Source organism: Nerophis lumbriciformis, linkage group LG05 (genome assembly GCF_033978685.3).
Source record: "Nerophis lumbriciformis linkage group LG05, RoL_Nlum_v2.1, whole genome shotgun sequence".
Taxonomy (NCBI): domain Eukaryota; kingdom Metazoa; phylum Chordata; class Actinopteri; order Syngnathiformes; family Syngnathidae; genus Nerophis; species Nerophis lumbriciformis.
The window spans coordinates 14,113,380-14,129,409 of NC_084552.2; the positions used below are offsets into that span (position 1 = coordinate 14,113,380).

The 16,030-nt window shown below is 40.7% G+C and overlaps 2 protein-coding genes across 2 annotated transcripts in view; one reads left to right on the plus strand and one right to left on the minus strand.

Annotated features, from left to right (window-relative positions):
- The window catches only part of LOC133606864 (cAMP-regulated D2 protein), a 56,067-nt gene extending 47,598 nt beyond the window's left edge, over window positions 1-8,469 (minus strand). The window contains exon 1 of the mRNA XM_061961247.2: window positions 8,037-8,469. Within this exon, the coding sequence (XP_061817231.1) occupies window positions 8,037-8,450 (414 nt within the window). The 5' untranslated portion in view covers window positions 8,451-8,469. The remainder of the gene's footprint in view (window positions 1-8,036) is intronic.
- Window positions 8,470-12,635: 4,166 nt separating this feature from the next.
- The window catches only part of LOC133605797 (uncharacterized), a 57,110-nt gene continuing 53,715 nt past the window's right edge, over window positions 12,636-16,030 (plus strand). The window contains exons 1-4 of the mRNA XM_061959103.2: window positions 12,636-12,762; window positions 12,836-12,891; window positions 12,966-13,026; window positions 13,248-13,402. Of these exons, the coding sequence (XP_061815087.2) occupies window positions 12,761-12,762; window positions 12,836-12,891; window positions 12,966-13,026; window positions 13,248-13,402 (274 nt within the window). The 5' untranslated portion in view covers window positions 12,636-12,760. The remainder of the gene's footprint in view (window positions 12,763-12,835; window positions 12,892-12,965; window positions 13,027-13,247; window positions 13,403-16,030) is intronic.

A 16,030-nucleotide genomic window follows, 5' to 3' on the forward strand; every position in this document is an offset into this window, starting at 1 on the left:
GACACTCAAAGCAGATGCATTTCCAACGATAAAGTCAAAGAAATCTGCCGCCAGACCCCCATTGAATCTGCCGGAGTGTGTGAGCAATTCAGGGACAAAGGACCTCGGTAGCACGGCAAGCAATGGCGGCAGTTTGTTCCCGCAGACGAGCGAGCGAGCTAAACCCCCTGGATGTCTTGGCTCACATCAACTCCAAAACTGGACAGATCAGCTTTCAGGAAAAGAGTGCGGATGAGGGTATGTCTACAGAATATATTAATTGATGAAAACTGGGCTGTCTGCACTCTCAAAGTGCATGTTGTTGCCAAATGTATTTCATATGCTGTAAACCTAGTTCATAGTTGTTAGTTTCCTTTAATGCCAAACAAACACATACCAATCGTTGGTTAGAAGGCGATCGCCGAATTCGTCCTCGCTTTCTCCCGTGTCGCTGGCTGTCGTGTCGTTTTCGTCGGTTTCGCTTGCATACGGTTCAAACCGATATGGCTCAATAGCTTCAGTTTCTTCTTCAATTTCGTTTTCGCTACCTGCCTCCACACTACAACCATCCGTTTCAATACATGCGTAATCTGTTGAATCGCTTAAGCCAGTGTTTTTCAACCACTGTGCCGTGGCACACTAGTGTGCCGTGAAATACAGTCCGGTGTGCCGTGGGAGGTTATGTAATTTCACCTAACTGGGTTAATTATATTTTTTGTCCACAAGTAATTATAATACGTAAATAATGTGCCGTTGTTTGAGTGTCTGTGCTGTCTAGAGCTCGGCAGAGTAACCATGTTATACTCTTCCATATCAGGAGGTGGCAGCAGGTAGCTAATTGCTTTTTAGATGTCGGGAACACGTCGTGTCGTGATCACAATATGCAGACGACAGCGGATAGCAGCGTGCAGGTAATAAGGTATCTTGTGCTTAAACCAAAAAGAAAAGGCATTGAAGCTTATGCATGGCTATGCAAAACAAAACTAAAACTGAACTGGCTGCAAAGTAAACAGAACACAAAATGCTGGACGACAGCAAAGACTTAGTGTGTGGAGCAGAGACGGCGTCCACAAAGTACATCCGTACATCCCATGACAATCAACAATGTCCCCACAGAGAAGGAAAGCGTCCGCACAACTTCAATAGTCTGGATTGCAAAAACAAAGCAGGTGTGGAAAATAGCACTCAAGGAAGACATGAAACTGCAACAGGAAAACACCAAAAAAAGAGGAAAAAACACCAAAATAGGAGCGCAAGAGAAGGACTAAAACACTACCCACAAAAAAACTCAAAATAAGTCACGGTGTGATGTGGCAGGCCGTGACAGTACACCTACTTTGAGACAAGAGCTATAGTGATGCATGCTTGGTTATGCTTTAAATTCATATCCAACAATTGCGAGAACAACTTTGTATTGTCAGTATCGGCTACTGGGTTTCGTTTTTTAATGATTTCTCCTTGTGGTGTGCCTCAGGATTTTTTCAACTAAAAAAATATGCCTTGGCTCAAAAAAGGTTGAAAAACACTGGCTTAAGCCGCTGAAATCCGAGTCTGAATCCGAGCTAATGTCGCTATATCTTGCTGTTCTTTCCGCTATGATTGTTTGTATTCACTATGTGACGTCACAGGAAAATGGACGGGTGTTTATAACGATGGTTAAAATCAGGCACTTTGAAGCTTTTTTTAGGGATATTGCGTGATGGGTAAAATTTTGAAAAAAACTTTGAAAAATATAATAAGCCACTGGGAACTGATTTTTAATGGTTTTAACCATTCTGAAATTGTGATAATGTTCCCCTTTAAAGGTTTATTAATTGACTGAATATAGGCCAATAGTGACATCAGGAACGCAAAACAGTGACAAACTGTGACCCCAGGATGCAGAGACAGCCGGTGTAGGACAGGTAAAAATGTATCTAATGAGGAAAAAGTGCAGCTAGGAGAACTTCTGCAGCGACAGGATATGCCACAAATCCCGATTGCCATTCAGCGTTTAGGCCAGATAAGTGGCAGGAAATGAGAGACAAACAGGAAGTGGAAAGAAGAGCGCTGGAGCGGAAACCACACCACGCACAGGAAAAACAACACAAGTCCGAAAACTGCGACAACAGACGAAATGGATGATATTAGAATGTTCGCAATCATATTTATTCTTCAGACAAAACCAGCCACTAGTGCTTTCAGAGAAATGGAAGAGTGACTCACTGCTGCCCCCTGAGGCAGACAGTGGAACAGACCGGTCTGTACGTCCACTGTGAATGACATCTGTGGCGCCCTCTATGGGTCGTTTTAAGATTACTTTCAAAATACTAGCAAGTATGTTTTAGTTTCATAGTTATTACATAAGTGCTCATGACCTCAAACCCATTTTCCTCGTGGGCCACATCAGTCACGGGGCCGTTTTTTTAAAAGCAAAACCATATAAATGTACAATGGTTCTTATTTGACACAACTGGCCCTTCATTATTTTGCAACAAGCTGACGGAAAACCTGCTCTGGACTCAGAAGTCACACAGTTCATCGTGGAAGAACTTAAAATAATTAGCATATTATTTCCAAGCTTTTGCGAGCCACTTTAAATTGTACGGCAGGCCACATCAAATTATGTGGCAGGGCACTTTAAATTATGCAGCAGGGCATTTTAAGTAATGCGTTCACCTACTTTAAATAATGCGACGGTCTATTTTTAATTATGCAGCAGGCCACATTGAATTATGCTTCATGCCAACTTTAACTTTGCAGCAGGCCACTTTGAAATATGCTTCAGCCCATTTTTAATTTTGCAGCGGGCCAAATTAAATTATGCTGTGAGACACCTTAAATTATGTGGCGAGCCACATTAAATTAAGCGGCAGGCCAAATTTAAATTACGCACCAGGCCACTTTAAATTATGCGGCAAGGAACTTTAAATTATGTGGTGGGTCAATTTAAATTATGTGGCGAGCCATTTTAAATTATGCGGCAGGCTCCGTTAAAGTAGGTGGTGGGGCATTTAAAATTATACGGCGAGCCAAATTAAATTATGCGGCAAAGTACATTAAATTATGTGATGGGCCATTTTAAATTATGCGGCGAGCCACTTAAATCATGCAAAAGTCCACTTTAAATAATGCTGCAAGGTACTTTAAATTATGTTATGGGCCACTTTAAATTATGTGGCGAGCCACTTTAAATTATGCAGGATGCGCCGTTAAAGTAGCTGGTGGGGCGTTTTAAATTACAGTATGTGTCTGCCCCACTTTAAGCTATGCACAGGGCCATTTTAAATTATGCAGTAGGCTGAGTTAAAATTACACGGTGAACCACTTTAAATTATGCGACGGGGAACTTTAAATTATCCGACAGTGTACTTTCAATTATTTAGGGGGGAAGGGCACTTTAAATTATGTGGCGAGCCACTTTAAATTATGCATTAGGCCAAATTTAAATTATGCATTAGGCCAAATTTAAATTACGCAGCAGGCCACTTTAAATTATGCGGCAAGGTACTTTAAAATATGTGGTGGGTCAATTTAAATTATGTGGCGAGCCAGTTTAAATTATGCGGCAGGCTCCGTTAAAGTAGGTGGTGGGGCATTTAAAATTATACGGCGAGCCAAATTAAATTATGCGGCAAAGTACTTTAAATTATGTGATGGGCCATTTTAAATTATGCAGCGAGCCACTTTGTATGCGTATCACTTTAAAATATGTGGTGGGTCAATTTAAATTATGTGGCGAGCCACTTTAAATTATGCGGCAGGCTCCGTTAAAGTAGGTGGTGGGGCATTTAAAATTATGCGGCGAGCCACTTTAAATTATGCAACAGGCCATTTTAAATTATTCGGTAAAGTACTTAAAATTTTGTGATCGACGATTTTAAATTATGTGTCGAGCCACTTTAAATTATGCAGAAGTCCACTTTAAATTATGCGGCCAGGTATTTTAAATTATGTGTTTGGCCATTTTAAATTATGTGGAGAGCCACTTTAAATTATGCAGCAAGCTCTGTTAAAGTAGGTGGTGGGGCATTTTAAATTATGTGTCTGCCCCACTTTTGCAGCAGGCCATTTTAAATTATGCAGTAGACCGAATGAAATTACACGGTGAGTCACTTTAAATTATGCGGCGGGAACTTTAAATTATCCGACAGTGTACTTTAAATTATGTGGCGAGCCAAATTAAATTATGCATCAGGCCAAATTTAAATCACGCAGCAGACCACTTTAAATTATGCGGCAAGGTACTTTAAATTATGTGGTGGGTCAATTTAAATTATGTGGCGAGCCAAATTAAATTATGCGGCAGGCTCCGTTAAAGTAGGTGGTGGGGCATTTAAAATTATGCGGCGAGCCACTTTAAATTATGCAGCAGGCCACTTTAAATTATGCGGCAAAGTACTTTAAATTATGTGATGGGCCATGTTTAATTATGTGGCGAGCCACTTTAAATTATGCAGAAGTCCACTTTAAATTATGCGGCAAGGCACTTTAAATTATGTGATGGGCCATATTAAATTATGTGGCGATCCACTTTAAATTATTAAAGTTAAAAAGTTAAAGTACCAATGATTGTCACACACACACTAGGTGTGGCGAAATTATTCTCTGCATTTGACCCATCACCCTTGATCACCCCCTGGGAGGTGAGGGGAGCAGTGGGCAGCAGCAGTGGCCGCGCCCGGGAATCATTTTGGTGATGATTTAACCCCCAATTCCAACCCTTGATACTGAGTGCCAAGCAGGGAGGCAATGGGTCCCATTTTTTTTATAGTCTTTGGTATGACTCGGCCGGGGTTTGAACTCACAACCTACCGATCTCAGGGCGGATACTCTAACCACTAGGCCACTGAGTAGGTTGCTGACTATGCAGCCGACTCCGTTAAATTAGGTGGTGGGGCGCTTTAAATTATGTGTCTGCTCCACTTTAAGCTATGCAGCGGGCCATTTTAAATTATGCAGTAGGCCGAATTAAAATTACGCGGTAAGCCACTTTAAATTATGCGGCGGGGAACTTTAAATTATCCGACAGTGATACTTTCAATTATTTGGGGCGGGGGAGCACTTTAAATTATGTGGCAAGCCACTTTAAATTATGCATCAGGCCAAATTTAAATTATGCAGCAGACCACTTTAAATTATGCGGCAAGGTACTTTAAATTATGTGGTGGGTCAATTTAAATTATGTGGCGAGCCATTTTAAATTATGCGGCAGGCTCCGTTAAAGTAGGTGGTGGGGCATTTAAAATTATGCGGCGAGCCATTTTAAATTATGCAGCAGGCCACTTTAAATTATGCGGCAAAGTACTTTAAATTATGTGATGGGCCATGTTTAATTATGTGGCGAGCCACTTTAAATTATGCAGAAGTCCACTTTAAATTATGCGGCAAGGCACTTTAAATTATGTGATGGGCCACTTTAAATTATGCAGCCGGCTCCGTTAAATTGGGTGGTGGGGCGTTTTAAATTATGTGTCTGCTCCACTTTAAGCTATGCAGCGGGCCATTTTAAATTATGCAGTAGGCCGAATTAAAATTACGCGGTAAGCCACATTAAATTATGCGGCGGGGAACTTTAAATTATCCGACAGTGTACTTTCAATTATTTGGGGGGGGGGGGGCACTTTAAATTATGTGGCGAGCCAATTTAAATTATGCGGCAGGCTCCGTTAAAGTGGGTGGTGGGGCATTTTAAATTATGCGGTGAGCCAATTTAAATTATGCGGCAGGCCACTTAAAATTATGTGGTGGGCCATTTTAAATTAGGCAGCGGGCTCCATTAAATTATGTGGTGGGGCATTTTAAATTATGCAACGGACCGAATCAAATTATGTGGCTCCGTTAAAGTGGGTGGTGGGGCATTTAAAATTATGCGGCAGGCCATTTCAAATTCTGTGGTGGTCCATTTTAATTTATGTGGCAAACCACTTTAAATTATGCAGTGGGCTCCATTAAGTTATCTGGTGGTCATTTTAAACTAAGCAGCGAGCCACCTTGAATTATGCGGCGGGCTGCATTAAATTAAGTGGTGAGTCATTTTAAATTACGTGGCGGGCCACTTTAAATTATGCAGCAGGCTCCATTAAATTATTTGGTGGGGCATTTTAAATTATACAACGGTCCACTATAAATTAAGCGGCGGTCTTCGTTAAATTACGCGGCAGGCCACTCTAAATCAAATGTTGTCCATGGGTCTTTAGTTAGAAACTTGTGACTTATGAACAATTTGTATAGTTTCGGCCCCTCCTCTAATAATACATTTTGCTTAATGCCGGCCATGTTTTTTCACCAATCTTGCTCAAATTTGACACACCTTTGCTTGTCGGTCCCTTGAAGGTGCGTACCAAGTTTGTTGGTGATTCACCCAAACACATTCAAGTTACAGTGAGTGTTTTGTCGGGCACATTGAGCTGTATGACAACTTTCAAAGGGTTTAATAACCATGTGGTGTGATTGCCAGAATAATACAAAACCCAAAAGCAGTGAAGTTGTCACGTTGTGTAAATGGTAAATAAAAACAGAATACAATGATTAGCAAATCCTTTTCAACTTATATTCAATTGAATAGACTGTAAAGACAAGATATTCAATGTTTGAACTTGAAAACTTTGTTATTTTTTGCAAATATTAGCTCATTTGGAATTTGATGCCTGCAACATGTTTAAAAAAAGCTGGCACAAGTGGCAAAAAAGACTGAGAAAGTTGAGGAATGCTCATCAAACACTTATTTGGAACATCCCACAGGTGAACAGGCTAATTGGGAACAGGTGGGTGCCATGATTGGGTATAAAAGCAGCTTCCATGTAATGCTCAGTCATTCACAAACAAGGATGGGGCGAGGGTCACCACTTTGTCGTGAGCAAATTGTCCAACAGTTAAAGAACAACATTTCTCAATGAGCTATTGCAAGGAATTTAGGGATTTCACCATCTACGCTCTGTAATATCAGGTAATAAAGGTTCAGAGAATCTGGAGAAATCACTGCACGTTAGAGGCAAGGCTGAAAACCAACATTGAATGCTCGTGACCTTCGATCCCTCAGGTGGTACTGCATCAAAAACCGACATATCTGTAAGTGCAAGTTAAAACTCTACTATGCAAAGCGAATGCCATTTATCAACAACACCCAGAAACGCCACCAGCTTCGCTGGGCCCGAGCTCATCTAAGATGGACTGATGCAAAGTGGAAAAGTGTTCTGTGGTCTTACGAGTCCACATTTCAAATTGTTTTTGGAAACTGTGGACGTTGTGTCCTCCGGAACAAAGAGGAAAGGAACCATCCGGATTGTGCAAAGTGGAAAAGCCAGCATCTGTGATGGTATGGGGGGTGTATTAGTGCCCAAGGCATGGGTAACTTACACATCTGTGAAGGCACCATTAATACTGAAAGGTACATACAGGTTTTGGAGCAACATATGTTGCCATCCAAGCAATGTCTTTTTCATGGACGCCCCTGCTTATTTCAGCAAGACAATGCCAAGCCACAAGTTACAACAGCGTGGCTTCATAGTAAAAGAGTGCGGGTACTAAACTGGCCTGCCTGTAGTCCAGACCTGTCTCCTGTTGAAAATGTGTGGCACATTATGAAGCGTAAAATACCACAACGGAGACCCCCGGACTGTTGAACAACTTAAGCTGTACATCAAGCAAGAATGGGAAAGAATTCCACCTGAGAAGCTTCAAAAATGTGTCTCCTCAGTTCCCAAACGTTTACTGAGTGTTGTTAAAAGGAAAGGCCATGTAACACAGTAATAAAAATGTGTTGCTGCCATTAAATTCTAAGTTAATGATTGTTTGCAAAAATAAATTAAGTTTCTCTATTGGAACATTAAATATCTTATCTTTGCAGTCTATTCAAATGAATATAAATTGGAAAGGATTTGCAAATCATTGTATTCTGTTTTTATTTACCATTTACACAACGTGCCAACTTCACTGGTTTTGGGTTCTGTAATAGCACAGACAGAAGAAAAGTAGATTTTGTTTCATTTTCACCCCCAAAAATGTCACATTTGACTTGTCGTAATTCTCCTAGGAGTATCAGTGAGTCTCTGCAGAACAACATAAGTATTTCTTACATTTTGAGGACAATCCGCAGCGACCGGTCCTCTGCAGCCCTGCATGCACTGCGCCCTGGGGAAGGTGGCGTCGTAAACCCCATTCCAAGGACTCACAGGTCTGGGGGGCTTCCAGCGGTAAGCCCCGACAGGGGGGTCTGCAAATGGAATCCCGTAGAATATGTGGGCCTTGTCGGCGCTGATCCCTTTGATTTGGCCACTTTGGGTCTTGACCACCGGCCCGGGGGTCGCGCTGACGTCCGCTCGCTCCAAAGCTTCACGGGAGTTTATCTCGGCGTCCGGGTTGATGATAAACGGCTCATCCCGCGTCATGAGTCCGGGGTCCAGTTCTCTCAGGAAGCTGACAAGGTCATCGTCACTTTTCAGCGCCAAAGGAAACGTGCACAACAGCATCAAACACTTCCAGCTCCCCATCTCGCAACCAAAGGTATATTTTCCCTGCGCGCTTCTCGTCTCATGTCCCAGCGGAGTCCCAAATCCCCCCACGGGCCTGCTGCCTCAGACTTGTGACTCCAATTCCTGCAGCAGCTTGTTAAGATTTATCGGACAAAAGTGCCTCTGTGGGACCGTGCACGAGTCCACGGACCCTCAGCACCTTCATGCAGGAACGTAATGGAGAGCACGACGGCTTCACTTTTCCTAATTGAATCAAGACGCACGCGGGGGAAACGGCAAGAATTAGTTTGTGGGAGAGTCACCTGGTTTTAGTCACTGAAGTGGTTCGCTTCACGAGCATCGCTCCAGTCCATGTTGTGCTTTGAAAAGAAAGGAGACACATTATGAAGAAATGTTTTGTACTATTTGTGTCTAAGTCATTTTAGCTCCGAAAATCTATTCCCAAGTGGGCCGAAATGGTAAAATCATGGCATGATTTACAAACCCCGTTTCCATATGAGTTGGGAAATTGTGTTAGATGTAAATATAAACGGAATACAATGATTTGCAAATCCTTTTCAACCCATATTCAATTGAATGCACTACAAAGACAACATATTTGATGTTCAAACTCATAAACTTTGATAATTAACTTAGAATTTCATGGCTGCAACACCTGCCAAAGTAGTTGGGAAAGGTCATGTTCACCACTGTGTTACATGGCCTTTCCTTTTAACAACACTCAGTAAACGTTTGGGAACTGAGGAGACACATTTTTGAAGCTTCTCAGGTGGAATTCTTTCCCATTCTTGCTTGATGTACAGCTTAAGTTGTTCAACAGTCCGGGGGTCTCCGTTGTGCTATTTTAGGCTTCATAATGCACCACACATTTTCAATGTCTGGACTACAGGCAGGCCAGTCTAGTACCCGCACTCTTTTACTATGAAGCCACGTTGATGTAACACGTGGCTTGGCATTGTCTTGCTGAAATAAGCAGGGGCGTCCATGATAACGTTGCTTGGATGGCAACATATGTTGCTCCAAAACCTGTATGTACCTTTCAGCATTAATGGTACCTTCACAGATGTGTAAGTTACCCATGTCTTGGGCACTAATACACCCCCATACCATCACACATGCTGCCTTTTACACTTTGCGCCTATAACAATCCGGATGGTTCTTTTCCTTTTTGGTCCGGAGGACACGACGTCCACAGTTTCCAAAAACAATTTGAAATGTGGACTCGTCAGACCACAGAACACTTTTCCACTTTGCATCAGTCCATCTTAGATGAGCTCAAGCCCAGCGAAGCCGACGGCATTTCTGGGTGTTGTTGATAAACGGTTTTTGCCTTGCATAGGAGAGTTTTAACTTGCACTTACAGATGTAGCGACCAACTGTAGTTACTGACAGTGGGTTTCTGAAGTGTTCCTGAGCCCATGTGGTGATATCCTTTACACACTGATGTCGCTTGTTGATGCAGTGCAGCCTGAGGGATCGAAGGTCACGGGCTTAGCTGCTTACGTGCAGTGATTTCTCCAGATTCTCTGAACCCTTTGATGATATTACGGACCGTAGATGGTGAAATCCCTAAATTCCTTGCAATAGCTGGTTGAGAAAGGTTTTTCTTAAACTGTTCAACAATTTGCTCACACATTTGTTGACAAAGTGGTGACCCTCGCCCCATCCTTGTTTGTGAATGACTGAGCATTTCATGGAATCTACTTTTATACCCAATCATGGCACCCACCTGTTCCCAATTTGCCTGTTCACCTGTGGGATGTTCCAAATAAGTGTTTGATGAGCATTCCTCAACTTTATCAGTATTTATTGCCACCTTTCCCAACTTCTTTGTCACGTGTTGCTGGCATCAAATTCTAAAGTTAATGATTATTTGCAAAAAAAAAAATGTTTTATCAGTTTGAACATCAAATATGTTGTCTTTGTAGCATATTCAACTAAATATGGGTTGAAAATGATGTGCAAATCATTGTATTCCATTTATATTTACATCTAACACAATTTCCCAACTCATATGGAAACGGGGTTTGTAAGTCCCATCTTAAAACTCATTTGTATACTCCAGCCTTAAAATAGACCCCCTTTTTAGACCAGTTGATCTGCCGTTTCTTTTCTTTTCTCCTCTGCCCCCCTGGTATCGATTCCCAGGTACCAGGAATTAGTTCAAATGTGAACGGTACCCATCTCTACTTGTACATATAACTACAGTACTGTCGTGTTCCACAGCCACTTCCTGTTCACTGCAACATAAGCTTCAGAATAAAAGTCTGGCAGTAATAAACTGGATTCTACCACAGCAAGTAAAAAAAATCCAGCCTATTTTATAGCAATTGGCATGAACAAGTGCTTTCCGACTCATGATTGCCGATTCAGTCCGAAAAGTCCTACTTAAATTCAGCAACCTTTCTTTCATTTTGACCGCTTTAATGTTGAAATGTTCTTTTTGATTGCACGCTGGAGGAATCAATCAAAATAGAATTTGTATCGATATTAGGGTGAATATCAGGGATGTCAAACTTCATTTAACTGGGGGTCTGGGTCTTCAGAATCACCTTTTAACCCATTTGTTAAAGGGGAACTGCATTTTATTCATGTTTTCATTCACAAGAACATATGTTAATCTTGTTTTATGCATTCTAAATCGTAAATAAAGGTTAACAAAAGTCAGCTAACAATGAAGCTAATAGGAGTCGATCTATTCCGCCTTTAAATTGCTCTAAAAAACATCCAAACACCTCCATCATTGTTTTATATACACACTGTAAGTATATACGTAATGTAGTAATATTCATAATAACATGTAATATTTACGTATTTTGATAATTTTAAGCATACACCGGCGTATTAATTTCACAGACGCATCACAACGTTCACTTTCCCTTCAACAACAACAACACTACTAATCATGGCAGACTTGATGAGAGACAACAAACTTAACAAAACAACGTACAACGTCTGCTCTCACTGGGATAAAGACTGATGGGATGTTTATATCTTCCCCTTTCATCATAATCCTCACAAAGGGTTAAAAAAAAGGGTCTTGTCGTGTCTTTCTCGCCATCTCCAGGTCTAAGTTGGATGTCAAAGTTGACCAACTTGTGGGTTTGTGTCCACAACCTTCTACTATGCAGGTGAGAGGCATGATTTATAATCTAGAATTACTTTTCACCAACTCAGAGGCAATGCAGCAGCTCAACATGGCATTTTTGCAGCATAAGCGTAGCTAAAAGTAGTTCCTTTACGTTAGCTCTTATAATAACAATATCGCTAATACTTGTTAACATGCAAGTCACGACATGTAAATGGAGTATTTTTGGCACTTTTTGGATGTTTTTCTTCATAGGACATTATGGCCTCTGTTGACTCCATTATTAGCTGACTTTTGCTAGTGTTTATTTATGATCTAGAATGCATAACAAGAAAAACATCGGTGTTCTTGTCCTACATAAGGTTTGTGAATGATAGACAACAAGTAAAATAAAGTGCAGTTCCCCTTTAACGACTATAGCCGCAGCTCGAGTGACGCTGAGAAATGCTAGGCCTCGAGTCCTTATAAATGTAAATGGAATGTAAAATTGTATATTTTGACACAGTTGACACGTTTAGTTGCTAACAGGAAGTTGGTCTTTGTGTATGTGTTTGTTGTGCTGTAATTGTGTGTTTATACCGTTATTGTGTTGGGGAGTATCATAATATATCTAACTATTAGTTGTCAAAGAGCACAGGCTGCATTTACTCTCAATTATGAAGTTAAGTCTAGATCATTTGGGCCAAAAAGCCAACAAATTTGATTGAGAGCCATTCGATTTTACTTTTGTGTACTTATTTTGCAATATTGACTTTGTTGTTTATGTATTCTTGATGCTGTTAATTTTTATTTTTTATTTTTTTTGTTAATTATTTCACAAATACGTTTTGATGATATCTGTTCTCTAGTGGTGTTATCGACAAAAGGTGAGCCCGTATCAACATCCCAAAGTTTGCTATTGAGAGCAAGACATGTACATTTAAGTGCACACTGACATCTAGTGGCCACGTAGGGAATTACATGTAAACTCCATCTAAAATCTGTCAACAAATCTGCCAGAGATTCTGATTCAATGTCCTCATAAAACATCCTGCTATGCCGGACAAATGTTTAATGTTTAAAAGGACATTTACATAAAGCTACATTAATCCAAGCTCTGGTCGGCAGTTTGAACTTCCGGTTCTTTGAGTGACGTCATCACGCACCTGTTGCTCATTAGCGCTGTGACGGCTCCAGCAAGGCCTTCTTTTAACGAAACAACAAAACAAAAGCGATTTGTTTTGCTTGAATTACGAAGAAAATGTAAGAAAGTTCACAGTTCAGTTAATAATAATAATAATGATTTGTATTATTCATTTGAATGTGTTGTACTCAGGATTCCATTGGAGATATTCCCAATCATTGTCACAATACTACTTCCTCTAGTTGACGGTAAGAAAATGGCGCTGCTTTGAAACGTACATCGTTATTCTTTGACGGTCACTTTTTTTAAACTGTGCTATTAGGAAGTGTTGGTGAAGTTGCATTTTCGATTTGCTGGATGGACATGAACCACTTTTTGGAACGGTAAAAAAAAAATTTTTTTTAAATATTTTCCTCTCTTTGCTCCCTGACGCCATTTTGAATGTTTATGTTCATATGAAATTAATGGAATGCCGGGTTTGTATTTCCCCCTTTCTCTTAGTTTTCTGTCACTTAAGCACTTTCATGGTGATATTTGTGACGTGCCTTTCACCAAATGAACTTTTAGTAGTTTAATGATCATATTAGTGACGTGTCTCCCCCAGCAATGATGGCAGCATTTGGCTCAACGACACCGACTTAAGTCCCATTGCAACAGTGGGCAAGATGACGTCACTGCCTTTGCCCGCAGCCGTGGAAAACAAGCTGGCTCTGGAGTATGGAGAGACAATTCACACGTGGACTTTGACCATTTCCCCAGGTCAGCATGTAGGACGTAAGCCCTGTTTACCCTGGATATCCAGGGTAAATCACACCTAACCTTATCCGTGTCCACACACACACACACACACAATTCCGTCGTTTAAGACCCCCTCCGTCCGCCGACGCAACGCGACCTAGTAGGCATGCGCGGAAAATGCACACGTCATAGTCGCCTCCAGTGTTGCTTTGTGTGCAAGTTCTTAAATTGAACTTATCTGAACAATATCCATGAGTGTTGTGGTATTTCAATTACCATATTTTTCGGAGTATAAGTCGCACCGGAGTATAAGTCGCACCTGCCGAAAATGCATAATAAAGAAGGAAAAAAACATATATAAGTCGCATTTTTTGGGGAAATTTATTTGATAAAACCCAACAGCAAGAATAGACATTTGAAAGGCAATTTAAAATAAATAAAGAATAGTGAACAACAGGCTGAATAAGTGTACGTTATATGAGGCATAAATAACCAACTGAGAACGTGCCTGGTATGTTAACATAACATATTATGGTAAGAGTCATTCAAATAACTATAACATATAGAACATGCTATACGTTTACCAAACAATCTGTCACTCCTGATCGCTAAATCCCATGAAATCTTGTACGTAGTCTCTTACGTGAATGAGCTAAATAATATTATTTGATATTTTACGGTAATGTGTTAATAATTTCACACATAACTCGCTCCTGAGTATAAGTCGCACCCCTGGCCAAACTATGAAAAAAACTGCGACTTATAGTCCGAAAAATACGGTAAATGGAATCCAGTGTGCTGTGGGGCCCTATTGTAGTGACTCACACCTGAACCATCATAAATTAATCAAATCTTAATTAGACACGTAAACAATGTGATAAAGAACATTTTACATCAATCAAACTAGGGATCTAGATATCTGGTCAGGACACACCTCACTCTTTTGCCTTCACCTTCATTGTCCCTTGGTGACTTTATGTACTCTGGACCGAGACGTTGAGTCCGCGACATACATGGCGGACAACAGTGACGTGCGGTGAGGTTCATGGCTGGTGAGGCACTGACTTCATCAGAGTCAGATTTACAAACATATGAACCCTAAAGAGTATCTTATTCACCATTTGATTGGCAGCAGTTAATGGGTTATGTTTAAAAGCTCATGCCAGCATTCTTCCCTGCTTGGCACTCAGCATCAAGGTTTGGAATTGGGGGTTAAATCAACAAAAATGATTCCCGGGCGCGGCGCCGCTGCTGTCCACAGCTCCCCTCACCTCCCAGGGGGTGATCAAGGGGATGGGTCAAATGCAGAGGACAAATTTCACCACACCTAGTGTGTGTGTGACAATCATTGGTACTTTAACTTAACTTTAACTTTACACATACAAACTGTAGCACACAAAAAAGCACATTTAATAAAAAAAACTTTATTATGGTCTTAACTTTACTTATAAATTAAGTCCAAGCCGCTCCTTCTGAACAAAAGCATCGATAACTTGTTTATAGAAGTCTCCCTTAAATTTCTTCATTTTGAAAAGTCTCTGTCTCGATGGAGATCTTCCTTTAATTATTACCTCCTGCTTCGATTGAAAGTCCAGTTTAGAAAACTGTTTTATTTTAGATATGTAATCCTCCATGTTAAAAGTCCAGGCAAGAGGAAAAAATAAACGATCGCTGCACTTGACTTGCTAACTCTTGCTGCTTGTTGTCACTTATTCTGCAGCCGAGTAGTCGCAAGAATGATCCCTGGGATCACTAGCGCCCTCTACCACCATGAGGCGGGATTACTGCAAGCCTCACCCAGTGCGTCTTCGCAGCCGTTTTATGATTGCTCAGCACAAGAAATACGTTACACACATACCGTTTGACAAAATACACTGTACATTATATGCCTAAGCTAACTAAACTATGGAAATGTATAATATAATTCATATAGCAAAACGGTCTCACTGCACAGCAGGCCAACAGTTAGCCGAGTCATTGCGCAATCCATGGTGAGGCTCAACTGGCTGCTGACTCACCACAAGTGTCTTCTCAGTATTTGAACGGCAAATGTGAAAATTCAGCGATTTTGAATAAAAATAATCTAAAACTGGTGAAGTTAAATAGAAAATAACTTTATAGTATAATCACTGGATACATATAACAATTTAATTAATTGTTTTTCTTTCCATGATGGCACGTGAGGCCCTGCCTCACCTGCCTCCCCTGACTGCACGTCACTGGCGGACAATAACAGATACAGTCTGCTTTGCCAGTCCAAAAGCATTCACTGTTTTCCGTAGTTTTCCCTCGACAGTCAGGTAGGGCTGGGCGATATGGCCTTTTTTTAATATCTCGATATTTTGCCTTAGACTTGAATGAACACTTGATGCATATAATCACAGCAGTATAATGATTCTATGTGTCTACATTAAAACATTCTTCTTCATGCTGCATTAATATATGCTACTTTAAAACTTCCATGCAGAGAGGGGAATCACAACTAAGTCAATTGACCAACACTGTATTTATTAAACAGTTATTAAGCAGTGGCACAAACATTCATGTCATTTCCAAAACAGAAAGTGCAAAATTGTCAGTCATTTTAAAACAAGCTATTAGTGCACTTTTGTGCATGATGTCACTAAGATGACAAATCAAAACAACACT